Below are 15136 nucleotides of genomic sequence, written 5' to 3'. Positions count from 1 at the left end.
GTGCATATCCTCACATTTTCTAACACACTATTCCAGCTACCAGATTTTTGCCCAAGTATATAACCTGTCCATATCCCTCTGTAGACTCATCGTGTCATCCTCATCACCTGCTTTCCCACCTATTTTTGTGACATCTACAAACTTTGCCAGAAGTACATTCATCTCTGTCATTCAAGTCATTAATAATTGTGGCTCCATTACTGAATCCTGTACAGGTTCCCATCCTGAAAATACCTCTTGACCCCCATTTCTGTGCCTTCTAATATCAAATCCTCTACCTCTGCTAACACCATGGGTTCTTTTATTAACTACTTGTACTGCACAAAGGGTACTTCTCCTGTAACGCTGTTGTTGTGTTCCAGCGAAATCTTGCTTATGTTATGGACTAGGCTAGACCACTCAACATTCTTGAGCAGGCAACCTAGACCATAACTTTGCAATTTGTTTTGGTAAGAGTACAGTGAGAATTACTCAGCTAGATTGACTACTACATGGTCAATTTGTTGACAGAACAAAGAACAGAATAAAAAAACTCCTACAGAATTCAGTCTATCTAAACTAGACTTAATTATGCTCTTCCGCATATATACAACGGTCCCAATAAGCAAACCCCCTTAAAACACAGTTAAAAATGGAATAGAAGATTACAGGTTGAAGTTAGAATGGCAGAAAGAGTGAGAGAGTTGTCACATATCTCAGTTGAACTCTTAACTAATTCTGGATTGAACAGCTCAGTTAGAGTCACTTCTAAAACATGACCACTTTGGCTTGAAGTCTCATCTGTTTACATAGACACAAAAAGGCCTCTCAATATCTTTTGATCTCTCTACCAAACCAGTCTAATCTGTACTAGGAGCTGGTTTATGACCCCTCTGGAAAAAATACCAAGGACCTAGTATTCTTGAGAAAGGAAAATTCTTAGAAAAAAAGGACCACCTTTGTGACGCTTAATAGAAATAATGAGACCTATGGGAAAAGGGGGATTAGAAGGCAGACCAGCAAAAAATCACTCTGAATTGCTGAAAAATCACCCAAAAGTCTAACACACAGTATAGCACAGCCTGAGTGAAGGTTGAAATCATAGTTATTAACAAAACAACTGTAAATTTAATACAATAACTCTCACAGAAAGCTGCTCTGTCTGCAGCTGACATTGGCTCATGCGCAAAACGGCACGAAGCCCGGCACACACATTATGCATGTGCAGAATGGCACAAAGCCTGGCACACTCATTGTGCATGCGCAGAACAGCACGAAGCCTGGCACTCTCATCGTGCACGTGCAGAGAGGCACGAAGACGAGCGCTGATGTAGCATATTCACAGACCGGTTCAGAGACTTCACTGCGTGTACAGAATGGCAAGAAGACCAGCATTGATATCTCACATGCGCAGAATGAAATGTGCAAACCTATCCTCTTTGGAATCGCGCTATTGTCAATGGAGGCAAACATTCTCAAAAATACTGTCCCTTAATTCTTCAGCAACATTATAGCCAAATCGGGCTGCTGAAATGCACAGTGGTTAGCACTGCTGCCTCACAGCGCCAGGGACCTGGGTTCACTTCCCGCCTCAGGCGACTGACTGTGTGGAGTTTGCACGTTCTCCCTGTGTCTGCGTGGGTTTCCTCCGGATGCTCTGGTTTCCTCCCACAGTCCAAAGATGTGCGGGTCAGGTGAATTGGCCATGCTAAATTGCCCATAGTGTTAGGTAAGGGGTATATGTAGGGGTATGGGTGGGTTGCGCTTCGGCGGGTCGGTGTGGACTTGTTGGGCGGAAGGGCCTGTTTCCACACTGTAAGTAATCTAATTTCATGTTCTTCTATTGCATCCTTTATAATAGACTCTAACATTTTCCCAGTAATAGGTGTTAAGCTGTTTTATGCTTTTCCTGTGGTTTTGACTTACTTTTGAACCAGGGTATTCATAGAATCCCTATAGTGCTGAAAGAGACCATTCAGCATATTGAGACTGCACCAACCTGCTGAGGAGCATCCCACACAGACTCATTCCACCACCACCACCACCACCATCCCCCTCCACTCCCCCCTCCACCCCACCCCACCCCATTATCAAAGAATTGTCGACCTTTAGCCCCATTAGTTCCCCTCGTACTTCTTCCTTTAGTGATATGTTTACTTCTGCCACCCCCCGCCCCCAGCTAATTGGTCATTTAGTATTTTTGAGATGCCATTAGTGTTCTTTGTCAGGCAGATTAGTGCAAAGTATTTTTTCAACTCCACTGGCATTTCCTAGTTGCTCTTTATTATTTCCTCAGCTTCTTTCTCTAAAGGGCCTTTGTTCACTTTGGCCTCTTCGTTGTAGCAATATTATAGAATTGAATAGGTGCATCTTTCCTACAGTTTCATAGTAATGAAGATAGTCTAGACTTTCTGTAGATTGAATTGTGTATGTTTGTGATGTTGGAGTTGAGATAGATGATTAATGGTTGGTTGTATTTATGCAATCAAAGTAATGTACACTAAGAATTTTCGAAGTTTCCTTTTGTTATCTGTTCTATATAATATATAAACAAAAACAGTACTGAACCCATATAGATGTAACTGTTCCAATCCAGCTATTTTAATTTGTGATTTATTTCTGAGACAAGTACATGTAATATGTATATTGGCATTTGCTGTCACAATCCACATAAACAAAGAACTGTGCGGGCTGAAGATCTGAAACAAAAATAGATTGTTGGAGAAACTTGGCAGATGTGTAAGCGTCTGTGGAGAGAAAGCTGAGTTAACGCTTAGAGGTCACTGGATTCAAAAACTTTCCTCTACTTTTTCTCCACAGGTGCTGCCAGACCTGCAGAGTTTCACCACCAATCTCCAACTTTTTATTTTTGTGTAGTGTCTTTAATGTTAAGAAATGTGCCAGGGCATTTCACAGTGTTATACAATGTGAACTACAAATGGAAATATTAAATCCGATAATCCAAAGTTTGGTCAAAGTGTGGGTTTTCAGGAATGCCTTAAAAGAGGGAGGGAAGTTAGAAAGGCAGGGCAGTACGAGGAGAAAACTTCAGACTTGAGTCCTGGGGATGAGTGAATGGCAGCCACTTATGGAGCAATTATAATTAGGATGCAAAGGAAGGCAGAATTAGAGGAGTGCAAATTTCTTGGAGTGTTGTTGAATTTAAGGAGATTATAAAGTAAGGGTGGAGCAAAGTAAGGCCATACATATGAAAAACTCAAGGTGTAGTTTGGTATTAAAATTATGCATATATTTGCATATATTTGGGAGCTTAATGGATATTCATTTAGATTGAAAGTGATTCCTAATTCTAGTCTTATATCCGTTTGAGAATGTTGCAGCTATTCAACAGCTGTTTGAAAGAACTATCCAATGAAGTTGTACTCCTTTTCTTATGTTGGTTTGTTTCTAGCACTTTTCCACTTCCATGAGATACTGTTGAATCTGCTTTACCACTTCTGTATGTTTCCAGTGGATTCCAGATCATCACAAATTGTTAAATTTAAAACCTTTCCATACTTCCTCTGGTTGTTTTACTAATTTTATTTTTCATCTTTTCTGTCTGTAAGCTGAGCAGTTTTTAAAAATATTCCTTTCTTTTATGAAAGAGGCAATAGCATTTCCATCAGATCATAAGACATGAGCCGAATGGCCTACTTCTCCTATTGAGCATGCTCCACCATTCAGGGAGATCGTGGTTGATCAGATGATCCTGAGCTTCAGTTTCCTGCCTTTGCCCATGGCCTTTGATTCTCTCACAGATTAAAACTATGTCTCAATTTTGAATATCCTTAAGGGTGCAACCTCGACAGTGTTCTGTGGTACAGAAGTCCACATATTCATTATTTGCTGTAAGAAGAAATTTCTTCTCATCTCTGTTTTAACTGGGTGACCCCTTTGAGATTATGCCCTCTAGTTCTTGACTCACCCACAAGAGGAGTCAACCTCTGTGTCTATCAAGTCAAACGTCACAGAAGTGTACTGGCACAGAAAGATGCCATTTTACCCATTGTGTCTGTACCAGATCTTCAGACAAGCATTATAACTTAGTACCATTCTCCTTCATTTTACCAATATCCTTGCACAGTGGGTAATTACTTACATAGAAGCGACCCTCTCTTGAATGCCTCAATTGAACCTGCTTCCAGTACACTTCCAGCCAAGGCAGTCTATACCCAAACTGTTCATTGCATGGCAACATATTTTTACTCGCCTCATGTTTACTTCTTTCACAAATCACTTTTTAAATTATAACTAAAATATTGTAATAGCTTTCCTAATTACTTGTTGTACCTTATGATAATGCTGTGGCTTTAAGAGGGGTATTTTGTCGTAGTTTCTTTCAGAGAGGGATTTGGGAAAAGGTGAAGGGCAGTCTGCAAACATAAACAGCTTGTTAAACTATAGGTTTTTGTTTGTAAAAGATGGAACAACGGATGCAACCTCAGTGGGTATGATCAAGCTCCCACCCACAGAACCTGAAATTTTAGGTTTAGTGTTCGGCAGTTGCTGTTGGGATCTTGAAGCGAAAGCTATTTATCCCTCTCTTAATTAGAGTCAAAAGCTGGGGATTCTCTTCTTACACTGCTGGATTGCATGTGAGGCAAAACCTGTTTACTGAATTTGCCTTTTGCCAAGGGTGTTGAATTGAATTAGCTTTATTATCACATGTACTCAAATGAGTACAGTGAAAAGTTTATAAGATGCCACTTAAAGCACCATCTTATGCACAAGGTACCTAGGAACAGCTTCTTAAGTTACAATATTAATTACAGTGCATCAATGTCACCAACACATGGTGTCATCTTAGGGACAGAGTATGTGGGTACAATCCTTAGTTACTGAATAGAAAAATGAAGAAAAGAAGTTACAGCTATACACACTATAACCATAGGTCAGAAAAACATGAAGTTAAAAAGACAAACATCACAGTTTCTCTCCAACGGCTGTCTGCAGGAGGCCAGCACGGGGGACCTCCACATGGTCTGATTGCTGGCTGCTGCCGATCCTGCTTTGGAGATGAGGAATCAGAAGGTAGGGTGTCCGAGGCTAAAAGAATGGAGGAAAAGAGGGGAAAAGAAAGGAACAGGCAGAACGGATGTGCTCTGGCTGCAGTGTCTTACTCCACCACCAACTTACCTGTGCATTTGAGATATTGCTATATTAGAACAGTTAATTAGTAATGGTTATTGTATCTATTATCCTTTAAGTTTTTCAATATAGTTAAGATATTCGAAGTTCTTTCTTCTTTTGTATTTTAACAATAATGTTTGAATAAATTGTTTTGCTTAACATTGAATAGTTTGATCAATCAAATTGTATTTGGAACACAACACCTGACATTTACCTGTAATATAAGAAAATATTAGGGTCAGGGCTACCTTCTTAACATATTTTGAGGGGATCTGGTCCAGTCCATAACAACCTGCAAATTAACCTTTTGTGATTCACACATCAGGGCACTTGCATCTCTCTGCATTTGAAATCTGCAATCTTTCACCATTTAGATAATAGTGTATTCTTTCTGGCAAAATGGATGTTTCAGCATTTTCCCATGTTATACTCCCTTTGCTGCTGCTTTGCCCATCCTTTGAACCTGTCTATATCATTTTCTGACATTGGATCTTCACAACTTAGATTCCTACTTATCTTGGTCATTGCCAATTAGGTAACCAAACCTTCTGTTCCCTTAGGTAAAAACAATGACTGCAGATGCTGGAAACCAGAGTTTAGATTAGAGTGGTGCTGGAAAAGCACAGCAGTTCAGGCAGCATCCGAGGAGCAGTTAGCTTCTGTTCCCTTATTTATATTAATTGTTACCTGCACTGATCTCTGTGGCACACCACTCATCATAGACTGTTAACTTGAAACAAACCTATTTATGCCTACTGTTGCTTCCTGTTAGTCAGCCAATCATCCCTCAATGCGCATATGCTGCCCCTCACACTGTGAACTTATTTCCTCAATAACCTTTGATGTGATTATTTAAGTTTCCAGAAGACATTTGATAAGTTCAGTATATCCACTAGTTTCCCATTCATCTACATGTTACCTCAGAGAACTCTGTGATTGGTATCGTGAACCAAATGCTCTGTTATAATGTTAATAATGCCTTCTAAAGTTACTCTGTGACAAATGATAAGCTGATTGGCCTATTCTTTTATGCCTTTTGTGTCCCAAGTTACAATCATTATTGAGTAGGAGAATGGGACTAGCTCGGTAGCTCTCTGGGTCGAATGGCTTGCTTCTGTACTGTAAAATTGTGATCATCTGCCAATCTAATTGGGCCATCCTGAATGAAGGGAGTTTTGGAAAATTAAAATAAATGTATGAACCGTCTCACCAGCCCCTCTTTTTAAAGATCCTCGTATTACCTGGAAACTTGTCATCCCACATCTCCCAAAGTTTGCTCAGTGCTACTACTCAGGTTATTGCGATTTTCCTGAATTCCTCCATTTTTTCCGTTTTCTGATTTATTATTGCTTCTGGATATCAAAGTGAAGGTCGATGAAAAATACCTGTTCAATTCATCTGCCATTTTCTTATTTTCAATTATTAATTTTCTAGCCTCAATTTCTTTAGGAGCAATGCTCACTCTTCACTCTTTTTGCCTTTATTTATGGAAGCTCTTTCTATCTGTCTTTATATTTCTGAATATCTCTCTTTTACACACCCAGTTTTACTTTGTTTATTTGTTTTTGGCCATTATTTTTTATATTTTGTCCTGCCACCTATGTTTGCACAATTATATGCTTTGTCTTTTAAGTTTGATCTAACTCTTAATATTCCCAATTAACCACAGATGGTGATCTATCCCTTGGGATGTTTCTTGCTCTTTGTAATGTATATATAGAACGGTAGAAATGTTACAGCAGAGAAGGGGGTTATTTGACCCATTCTGTCCACACCAACCCAAAGACACCCAGGTACCCTTTTTAATTCCATCATCTTGCACTTGGCCTAATGCCCTGCAGCTTACAGCATTTAAGACACTAATACAAGTACTTTTTAGGTCTCCGCCTTTACCACTAATTCAGATATCAAATTCCAGCCCCTACCCTCTATATTTTAAAAAAAAAAGTTTTCCTCACGTCCTTTCTAGTCCTTCTACTGCTTAGCTTGGATCTATGACCCCTGCTATTTGATATATTCTGAAAAACCCCATTAAATATCTGCCACTACATCTTTATTAACCAATACTTTACCTCATTTGCCAATTCACTTTAGCCATCCCTGCTTTCATGTCCTTATAATTGGTTTTATTTACATTTAAAGCAATAGTCTCTAACCACCTCTATCTCTCCAACTGAATGTATAATTCAATTATATGGTCATTGCTACTGACTCCGATGTCATTCACTAATCCTGTGTAACCGCACATGAGCAAATCTTGTGTGGTTGGCTCCAGAGCATGCTGTTCTGAGAAACTATCCTGAAAACATTGTAGGAATTGTTCATCTAGGCTACATTTGCCCATCTGATTTTTAATGTCTATGTTTAGATGAAAATGACCCATGATTATCACATTGCCTTTCTGATGAGCTCTCATACACCAGCTGACCGTATAGTTTCTGTTCGTGGCCTATACACCACTCCTGTAGGGGCTTCTTACCTTTTGTAATTGCTTATTTCAACCTAAACTGTTTCCCTGCCTTGGTTTCTTGAACTTAAGTCATCCTCACTTGTGCTAATATCATAATTAACCAACAAAGCCACCCCTCAACCTATTCCTAGTTTCCTGTCTATCCAAAATGTCCCATCGCCTTCAAAGTTCAAGTCCCAATCCATGTCATCCTGTATCATGTCTGTAATGGCTACCAGATTGTTCTCATTGTTATGCCTCACTGAAATGGTTTATTGGAAATCAAGCCCCGCTTTTCTCAGGGTCATCACAAAAATTAAAAACTTCATCAAAGTCTGCAAAATTCTCCAAGCACCTGATTTTCAAATGCAGGTTGATAGAACACATGGACCGGGTTTCTTTATCTAACAAGATTATGATTTATTACAGGTAAATAGATTCTAGCTACAGCTAAAATAATTATGAACAGTCAACATGTACCTAATTAAAATTCTAACTCCCTTATAAATGTTCCCTTACACACAGACAGACACAGCTAGGGAAAAATGTGTATTATGAAGAGAGAGAAAACTGGGAAAGCAGTTCAGTGATCTCTATTCACAGGATTTGCTGAGTTCATTTTGTGCCGATCACATTGTTGCTTCTCGGTCTTTCTTTCATTTGGTTCCAGGAGGTACAGGATGACTGGTTCAAAATTATAAAATGTCTATGCCTTATTAAAAGTTATGGCTTACAGCAACTACTGAAGAAACTTTTTTTTTAAAAATAGGCAAAGTGTAGCTTTTACTGAAGGAAACAAAAAGCTCCCAAGTTTGGGAAATTTGATGGCTTCTCCTAATTCTGTTCACAGCCCCAAGCTGTTAGACTACCAGAAAACCGATCAGAGATTTTGGGAGGCAGAACGGCCTTCGTTATTGCTCTGTGGACTAGTGTCCAATTTTTATTCAGTTACTTGTTGTCAGCAGAATCTCCATTTGTGTACACACTTAACTCCAGCTCATCTGCACCTGCTCTTATTCAGTTTTTCCAGGAAGGTGCGGTATGTTGCAGGATTGAATAGGCTAGGGTTATTTGCCTTAGAACAGAGAATGTTGAGAAATAACTTAATCGAGGTGTACAAAATAATGAGGACTTGAGAGAGATGGATTAGAGCAGACATGATAGAAAGCGTTTTTCACTCAAAGGGTAGAGTGTGCCGGGAACTCACTGCCCTGTTTGATGTTGAAACGCCCAACTCATGTAAAAAGGACTTGGATCTGCACCTAAAGTGCTGTAACCTGCAGGTTGGTAAGAGGGATTAAATGGTGGGCAATTTATTCAACTGGTACAAAGAGGATCTTTCTATGCTGTAACCTATGATTCTCACCAATACATTTCATGTGAGCATATTTAAACGTCTGTAGAAAATTGGCTGCCTATCATCATAGCTCAGTGTGATGCCTTTTCTCATGACAATGTAATGAATATGGTCAGCAATATAAAGCATTGGAACCCTTTGAGATCAGTAGGCAGGTTAAACAGTTGTGTTCTGGCACTTTATAGCATATCATTTTTTTTAACAGCCGTTTGGACCAGTACGAACAAGCTTGTTGTAGTGTTTAGATCTTCTTTAGTGACTGGAACACTAGGAAACAAAACTCAAGGTAGTGTTGCATTAATTTCTCCAACTGTTTATTACTGTCAATGATCTTCCCTGCCTTCGTTTTCAATTATGCCATTTTATTTTGTTGTTCAAGTTGTCCTTTTTTTTATCTCTTCTTACTATGCCATGGGCATCAGTATATACTGGTGGAGTTGTAACCAGTGGTCATTGGCATACCGCCAAGCAGTCTGTAGGAGTTGGCAGTGAGTAACTGTTAATGCATTCTGTATCTTATGGATCGCTTTCATACTTAATGAATGGACTGCTTGATCACACAGACAGGTTCCATCACTGCTGTTAGCAGTGAACCAGCCACCAGGTTTGTGTTTGTTTCCCTTCCTTTTGCTGAGAATGCGGTTTTCCAGTTGGTACTTGAACATCATTGTTCGGAGGGAGGGACGGAGGCTTTACTGCAACTTGAGACTTTATGACTCACTGGGTTTCTGAAATAGAAACCCGGTCCAGAAAAAGTTGCAAGGCAGTCATCAATTAGCTTTTGGCTCTTGCAAAGACAGGACTTCCAGCGATTAAAGGTAATAAACCTCATCTCACAAATCCTTTAAACTTTTTTCTTCTGTATCTTGAGTACAATAGTGTGGAAGCGTTCAGGCTACAGTTGATATTTTTGGAAATAAATGTATGTTCAATATATGCATTTTCTATTTGAACAACAACAATATGGCTTCTATAAGCTATTACCAAAACTTCACGTCCCAGCTTCTGTTCTTAGTTCTATGGGCAGCATGATGACAAAACTCTGGTTCATTTCCAGCCTTGGGTGACTGTGTGGAGTTAGCATATTATCCCTGTTTTTGTGTGGTTTTTGTCGAGTTGACTCCCACAGTCCAAACCTTGCACAGGCTTGGTGGATTAGCCACAGTAAGCTATTATCTTGTATATGAAGAATTATATTTTCTTTCTGTACATCAACCTCAAAGTGGTTTGTATAAAACCAATAAATTACGGATCATATCCACCCAAAAGTCTTGAGTTTTGTTTCATCCTTTATTCAAGAAATTCTTGTGCAATTGGGTTATAAACCTAACTTTTAAAAAATCTAAATATAGTCTTTCTTACAAATATTTAAGGTTTTTTTGTTTTAGTTGTACCATTTGCTGTAGAGTACAATTGATTCTTTCACGAGCTGACAATGTGGATTCAGTAGAAAGATGAGACATGCTCTATAGTCCAGTAGGTGATTTTATCTAATGCAATTCCCTTCATTTAGCACGGGCCTTGAATTATCAGCTCCACCATCAAAGGCCTGATTGTCACAAACAAAAAAAAATCAGTTACACATTTAAATTGCTGGATCAGTGCAATGTAAACTATCAAAAGCAAGATTTACAATATGATTTATATGCATTACTATTACTAAAATATGTATTTTGTTTCTTTTTACAGCTGTTTGGGGAAATTTTGTCAGTATGAGGTAATGTATAACTTGCATGTTTTTTTTCTACAACTTTGTGAACACTCGTGTCTCGTATAAGAAATCTAGCAGCCACTAGATACTCAAACTTATGCTTTACATGACATATTTGCTAAGGTTGAAGTGAAATGGTGGAACTTATTGTGCTTTCCACAGCAGTGTTTCCTAATAAGGCAAATACATATCTGACAACTTAATAGGTAGTTTTGCTCAACCCAAGTAACTTTGTTCTTTGCACAAGTCCAAATTATGCATTTCAGGATACACATGTTAAATGGTAAGTGAATCCAATTATAGAATTAATACTTAACCCGTTATCAATTAATAGTTTATTTGTAACATGTGTAACTAATGTCTCAGCAATTGAGACTGTTCAAAGTGAGGTATCCATGTCCCCATCCTTTATAATCTTTAAAGTTTGTAAATGCATTGTTCCTTCAGTCAGTTTCACTGGAAGCATCTCCAGAACTTAGTTCGCTTTACTGTGCAGGTGTTGCAGCAGAGGTTGGCCCTGCAATGCAGTCTGATAATGTATTAGGTGAATGCAGTATGTTTTCATTAAAGAACAAAGAAAATTACGACACAAGAACTGGCCCTTTGGCCCTCCAAGCCAGTATCGATCCAGATCCTCTACCTAAACCTATTGCCTGTTTTCTAAAGGAGCTGTATCCCTCTGCTCCCTGCCCATTCACGTGTCTAGTGAGTTTTGAGGAGATTTGTAGTTCAGGTTGAAGTTCTGGAGGCAAGTTTGCTTGCTGAGCTGGAAGGATATTTTGTCACCATACTAGCTAACATCAGTGAGCCACCAGTGATGTACTGGTGTTAGTGACCCACTTTCTATTTATGTGATTAGGTTTCCTTGTGTTGGTGATATCATTTCCTGTTATGGTGTCAGTTCCTGTTTTTTTTCCTCAGGGTGGTAAATGGGATCCATGTTGATGTGTTTGTTGATAGTTCTGGTTGGAATGCTATGCTTCTCAAAATTCTCCTGCTTTTTGACTTGTCCTAGGATGGATGTGTTGTCCCAGTCAAAGTGGTGTCCTTCCTCATCTGTACATAAAGGATACTAGTGAGAGTGGGTCATGTCATGTTGTGACTAGTTGCTCTTCATGTATCCTAGTGGCTATTTTCTGCCTGTTTATCTAATGCAGTGTTTGTTACAGTTCTTGCACTGTATTTTGTAAATGACATTAGTTTTGCTTGTTCTTTTGTAATCATTTACGAAAAGAATGATAATTGTAAAGAACAGGAAGTGACATCATCAAGAAAACCTGAACACAAATAGAAAGCAGGTCACTATCACCAGTGCTTCACCAGAGGCTCACTGATGTTCTGGATTAGTGGTGCTGGAAGAGCACAACAGTTCAGGCAGCATCTGAAGTGCAGCAAAATCGACGTTTCGGGCAAAAGCCCTTCATCAGGAATAAAGGCAGTGAGCCTGAAGCGGAGAGATAAGCTGGAGGAGGGTGGGGGTGGAGTCAGGGAATCCATCTCCCACGTCATTTCCTCTGCCCTGAAGTTCTTCAACTATGTCGTGACCTGCCTAGCTCCTTTTCCACCTACCCACTCCTCCCTGACCTATCACCTTCATCCCCTCCCCCATTATACTCTATGCTACTTTCTCTCTTTTCTCTCTACATTTCAGGCTCACTGCCTTTAGTCCTGATGAAGGGCTTTTGCCCAAAATGTCGATTTCGCTGCACTTTAGATGCTGCCTGAACTGCTGTGCTCTTCCAGCACCACTAATCCAGAATCTGGTTTCCAGCATCTGCAGTCATTGTTTTTACCTTTTTAGCTCACTGATGTGACCTAGTATGGTGATAAAATGTCTAAAAATGAACCTTCCAACTCAGTGAGCAAACCTACATCCCTTCTTTTATTTATCTGTCAAAGTGACACTATTGTGGCCCCCTTTACCACTTCCATTGAATGCATTCCAGTGGCACCCACCACCCTCTGCGAAAATAAATTTCCATGTATATCTCCTTTAAAAACTTTTCCCCTCACTTTGAACTTGTGATCCCCTAGTAATTGAGTTCCCCGCTCTGGGGAAAAAGCTTCTTGCTATCCACCCTGTGTCTATATCTCTCTCATGATATTGTAGACCTCAATTAGGTCCCCCCTCAACTTCCACCATTCTAATGTAAAAATCATAATCTACTCAAATTCTTTATAGAGAGAGTGCCCTCCATGTCAGGTAACATCCTAGTGAACATCCTCTGCACCCTGTCCAAAGATCCACATACTTAAGCCCACATTACTAAAAAATGTGTTGCTGGAAAAGCACAGCAGGTCAGGCAGGATCAAAGGAACAAAAGAATTGATGTTTTGGGCAGAAGCATGTTGTTTCTTCAGGCATATCCTCATTCCTGAAGGAGAGAATATGCTGTGGTTCTGTTCGCCGAGCTAGGAATTTGTGTTGCAGATGTTTCTTCCCCTGTCCAGGTGACATCCTCAGTGCTTGGGAACCTCCTGTGAAGCACTTCTGTGATCTTTCCTCCGGCATTTATAGTGGTTTGAATCTGCCGCTTCCGGTTGTCAGTTCCAGCTATCCGTTGCAGTGGTCGGTATATTGGGTCCAGGACGATGTGCTTATTGGTTGAACCTGTGGATGAGTGCCATGCCTCTAGGAATTCCCTGGCTGTTCTCTTTGGCTTGTCCTATAATAGTAGTGTTGTCCCAGTCGAATTCATGTTGCTTGTCATCTGCGTGTGTAGCTACTAAGGATAGCTGGTCGTGTCATTTCATGGCTAGTTGGTGTTCATGTATGCGGATTGTTAGCTGTCTTCCTGTTTGTCCTATGGTGTTTTGGTGTATTCAGCAAAAATGGATACCCACGCAATTTCATCAACAGATGCCTAAGGGAAAGACAACGGAATAAGGACATGCCGCAACCCAAAGGACTAGCCACACTACCACACATCAAGAGCATTTCTGAACTGACAGCCAGACTACTGCGACCACTAGGACTCATAACAACAGCACACAAATCAACAGCCACTCTCAGACAACTCACCAGAACAAAGGATCCGATACCCAGCATGAGCAAAACCAATGTAGTGTACAAAATCCCATGCAAGGACTGCACAAAACACCATAGGACAAACAGGAAGACCGCTAACAATCCGCATCCATGAACACCAACTAGCCATGAAATGACACGACCGGCTATCCTTAGTAACCACACACGCAGATGACAAGCAACATTAATTCGACTGGGACAACACGACTATTATAGGACAAGCCAAAGAGAACAGCCAGAGAATTCCTAGAGGCATGGCACCCATCCACAGATTCAATCAATGAGCACATCGACCTAGACCCAATATACCAACCACTGCAACGGACAGCTGGAACTGATAACTGGAAGCGGCAGATTCAAACTACTACAAATGCTGAAGGAAAGATCACAGAAGCGCTTCACAGGAGGCTCCCAAGCACTGAGGATGTCACCTAGACAGGGGACGAAACGTCTGCAACACAAATTCCCTGCTCAGCAAACGGAACCACAACAATAAGCACCCAAGCTACAAATCTTCTCAAACTTTGAAGGGCCTATGCCCAAAATGTCAATTCTCCTGTCCCTTTGATGCTGCCTGACCTGCTGCGCTTTTCCAGCAACACATTTTTAAGCTCTGATCTCCAGCATCTGCAGTCCTCACTTTCTCCTCATACTTTGGTAATGTATGCAGTATTCCAAATGTGGCTGAACCAAAGTCTTATACAACTGTGATATGATCTACCAACTCTTGTACTCAATATCCTGTCTGATGAAGGAAAGCATGCAGAGTGCCTTCTTGACCACTCCATTACCACCTTGATGGTACAATGGACCGGAACACCCAGATCGCTGTTCATCAATTTTCCCAAGGACTTTTCCATTTACTGTATAGTTCATTCTTGAATTAGATCTTCCAAAATGCATCACCTTTCATTTGCCCAGATTGAACTCCGTCTGCCATTTCTCTGCCCAACTCTCCAATATATCTCTATTCTGTATTCGGACAGTCCCCTTCTCTATCTGCTACTCCACCAATCAATAGAAAACTACTGTTATGAAAGGGTTACAAGTTAAACTGTTGATGCCTTCAGGCAGATTGATGTACTACAGGTTTTCACTGTACTTGCTGACTTGAACAGCAGAGCAGTTTGGACATTTGCCAGATGGGTTAGTCATAACATGTCATCTCTAAACCTGTAGAAATGAAACAGCACAGGAGACCATTTAGCTCATCTTATCCATATTGACCCAAAGACAGTAGATGCCCTTTTTAATCCTGTCTTCTTGCACACATCCCTGCAGCTGACAGTACTTAAGATCCAGTTATGTCTTGAAGAAAGTAGGGGTTTCTGAGCCCCAACAACTCAGGCAGTTAATTCTAAACACCCACCATCTTAGTAAACAATCCTTGTATCCCCTCAAATCCTTCTGCCACTTAATTTGAATCGATGATCCCTGGTTTTTGAACACAGTCTCCCACTGATATACCACATATCCTTT

The 15136-nt window shown here is 40.2% G+C and overlaps 1 protein-coding gene across 4 annotated transcripts in view; it reads left to right on the top strand.

Annotated features, from left to right (window-relative positions):
- Positions 1-15136, top strand: part of uxs1 (UDP-glucuronate decarboxylase 1) — a 72241-nt gene that overhangs the window by 1553 nt on the left and 55552 nt on the right. For 2 of the 4 annotated variants that reach the window (XM_060826661.1, XM_060826660.1), the window contains exon 2: positions 10608-10635. In XM_060826661.1, coding sequence (XP_060682644.1) covers positions 10608-10635 — 28 coding nt within the window. Of the gene's footprint in view, positions 1-9185; positions 9205-9710; positions 9737-10607; positions 10636-15136 lie in introns of those variants that run through there. The other 2 variants (XM_060826664.1, XM_060826663.1) reach the window with 2 other exon arrangements.

The sequence above is a fragment of the Hemiscyllium ocellatum genome, chromosome 6 (assembly GCF_020745735.1).
Source record: "Hemiscyllium ocellatum isolate sHemOce1 chromosome 6, sHemOce1.pat.X.cur, whole genome shotgun sequence".
Lineage (NCBI taxonomy): Eukaryota > Metazoa > Chordata > Chondrichthyes > Orectolobiformes > Hemiscylliidae > Hemiscyllium > Hemiscyllium ocellatum.
Note: the sequence above shows the minus strand (reverse complement) of the source record. Positions and strands in the feature narration are given on the sequence as shown.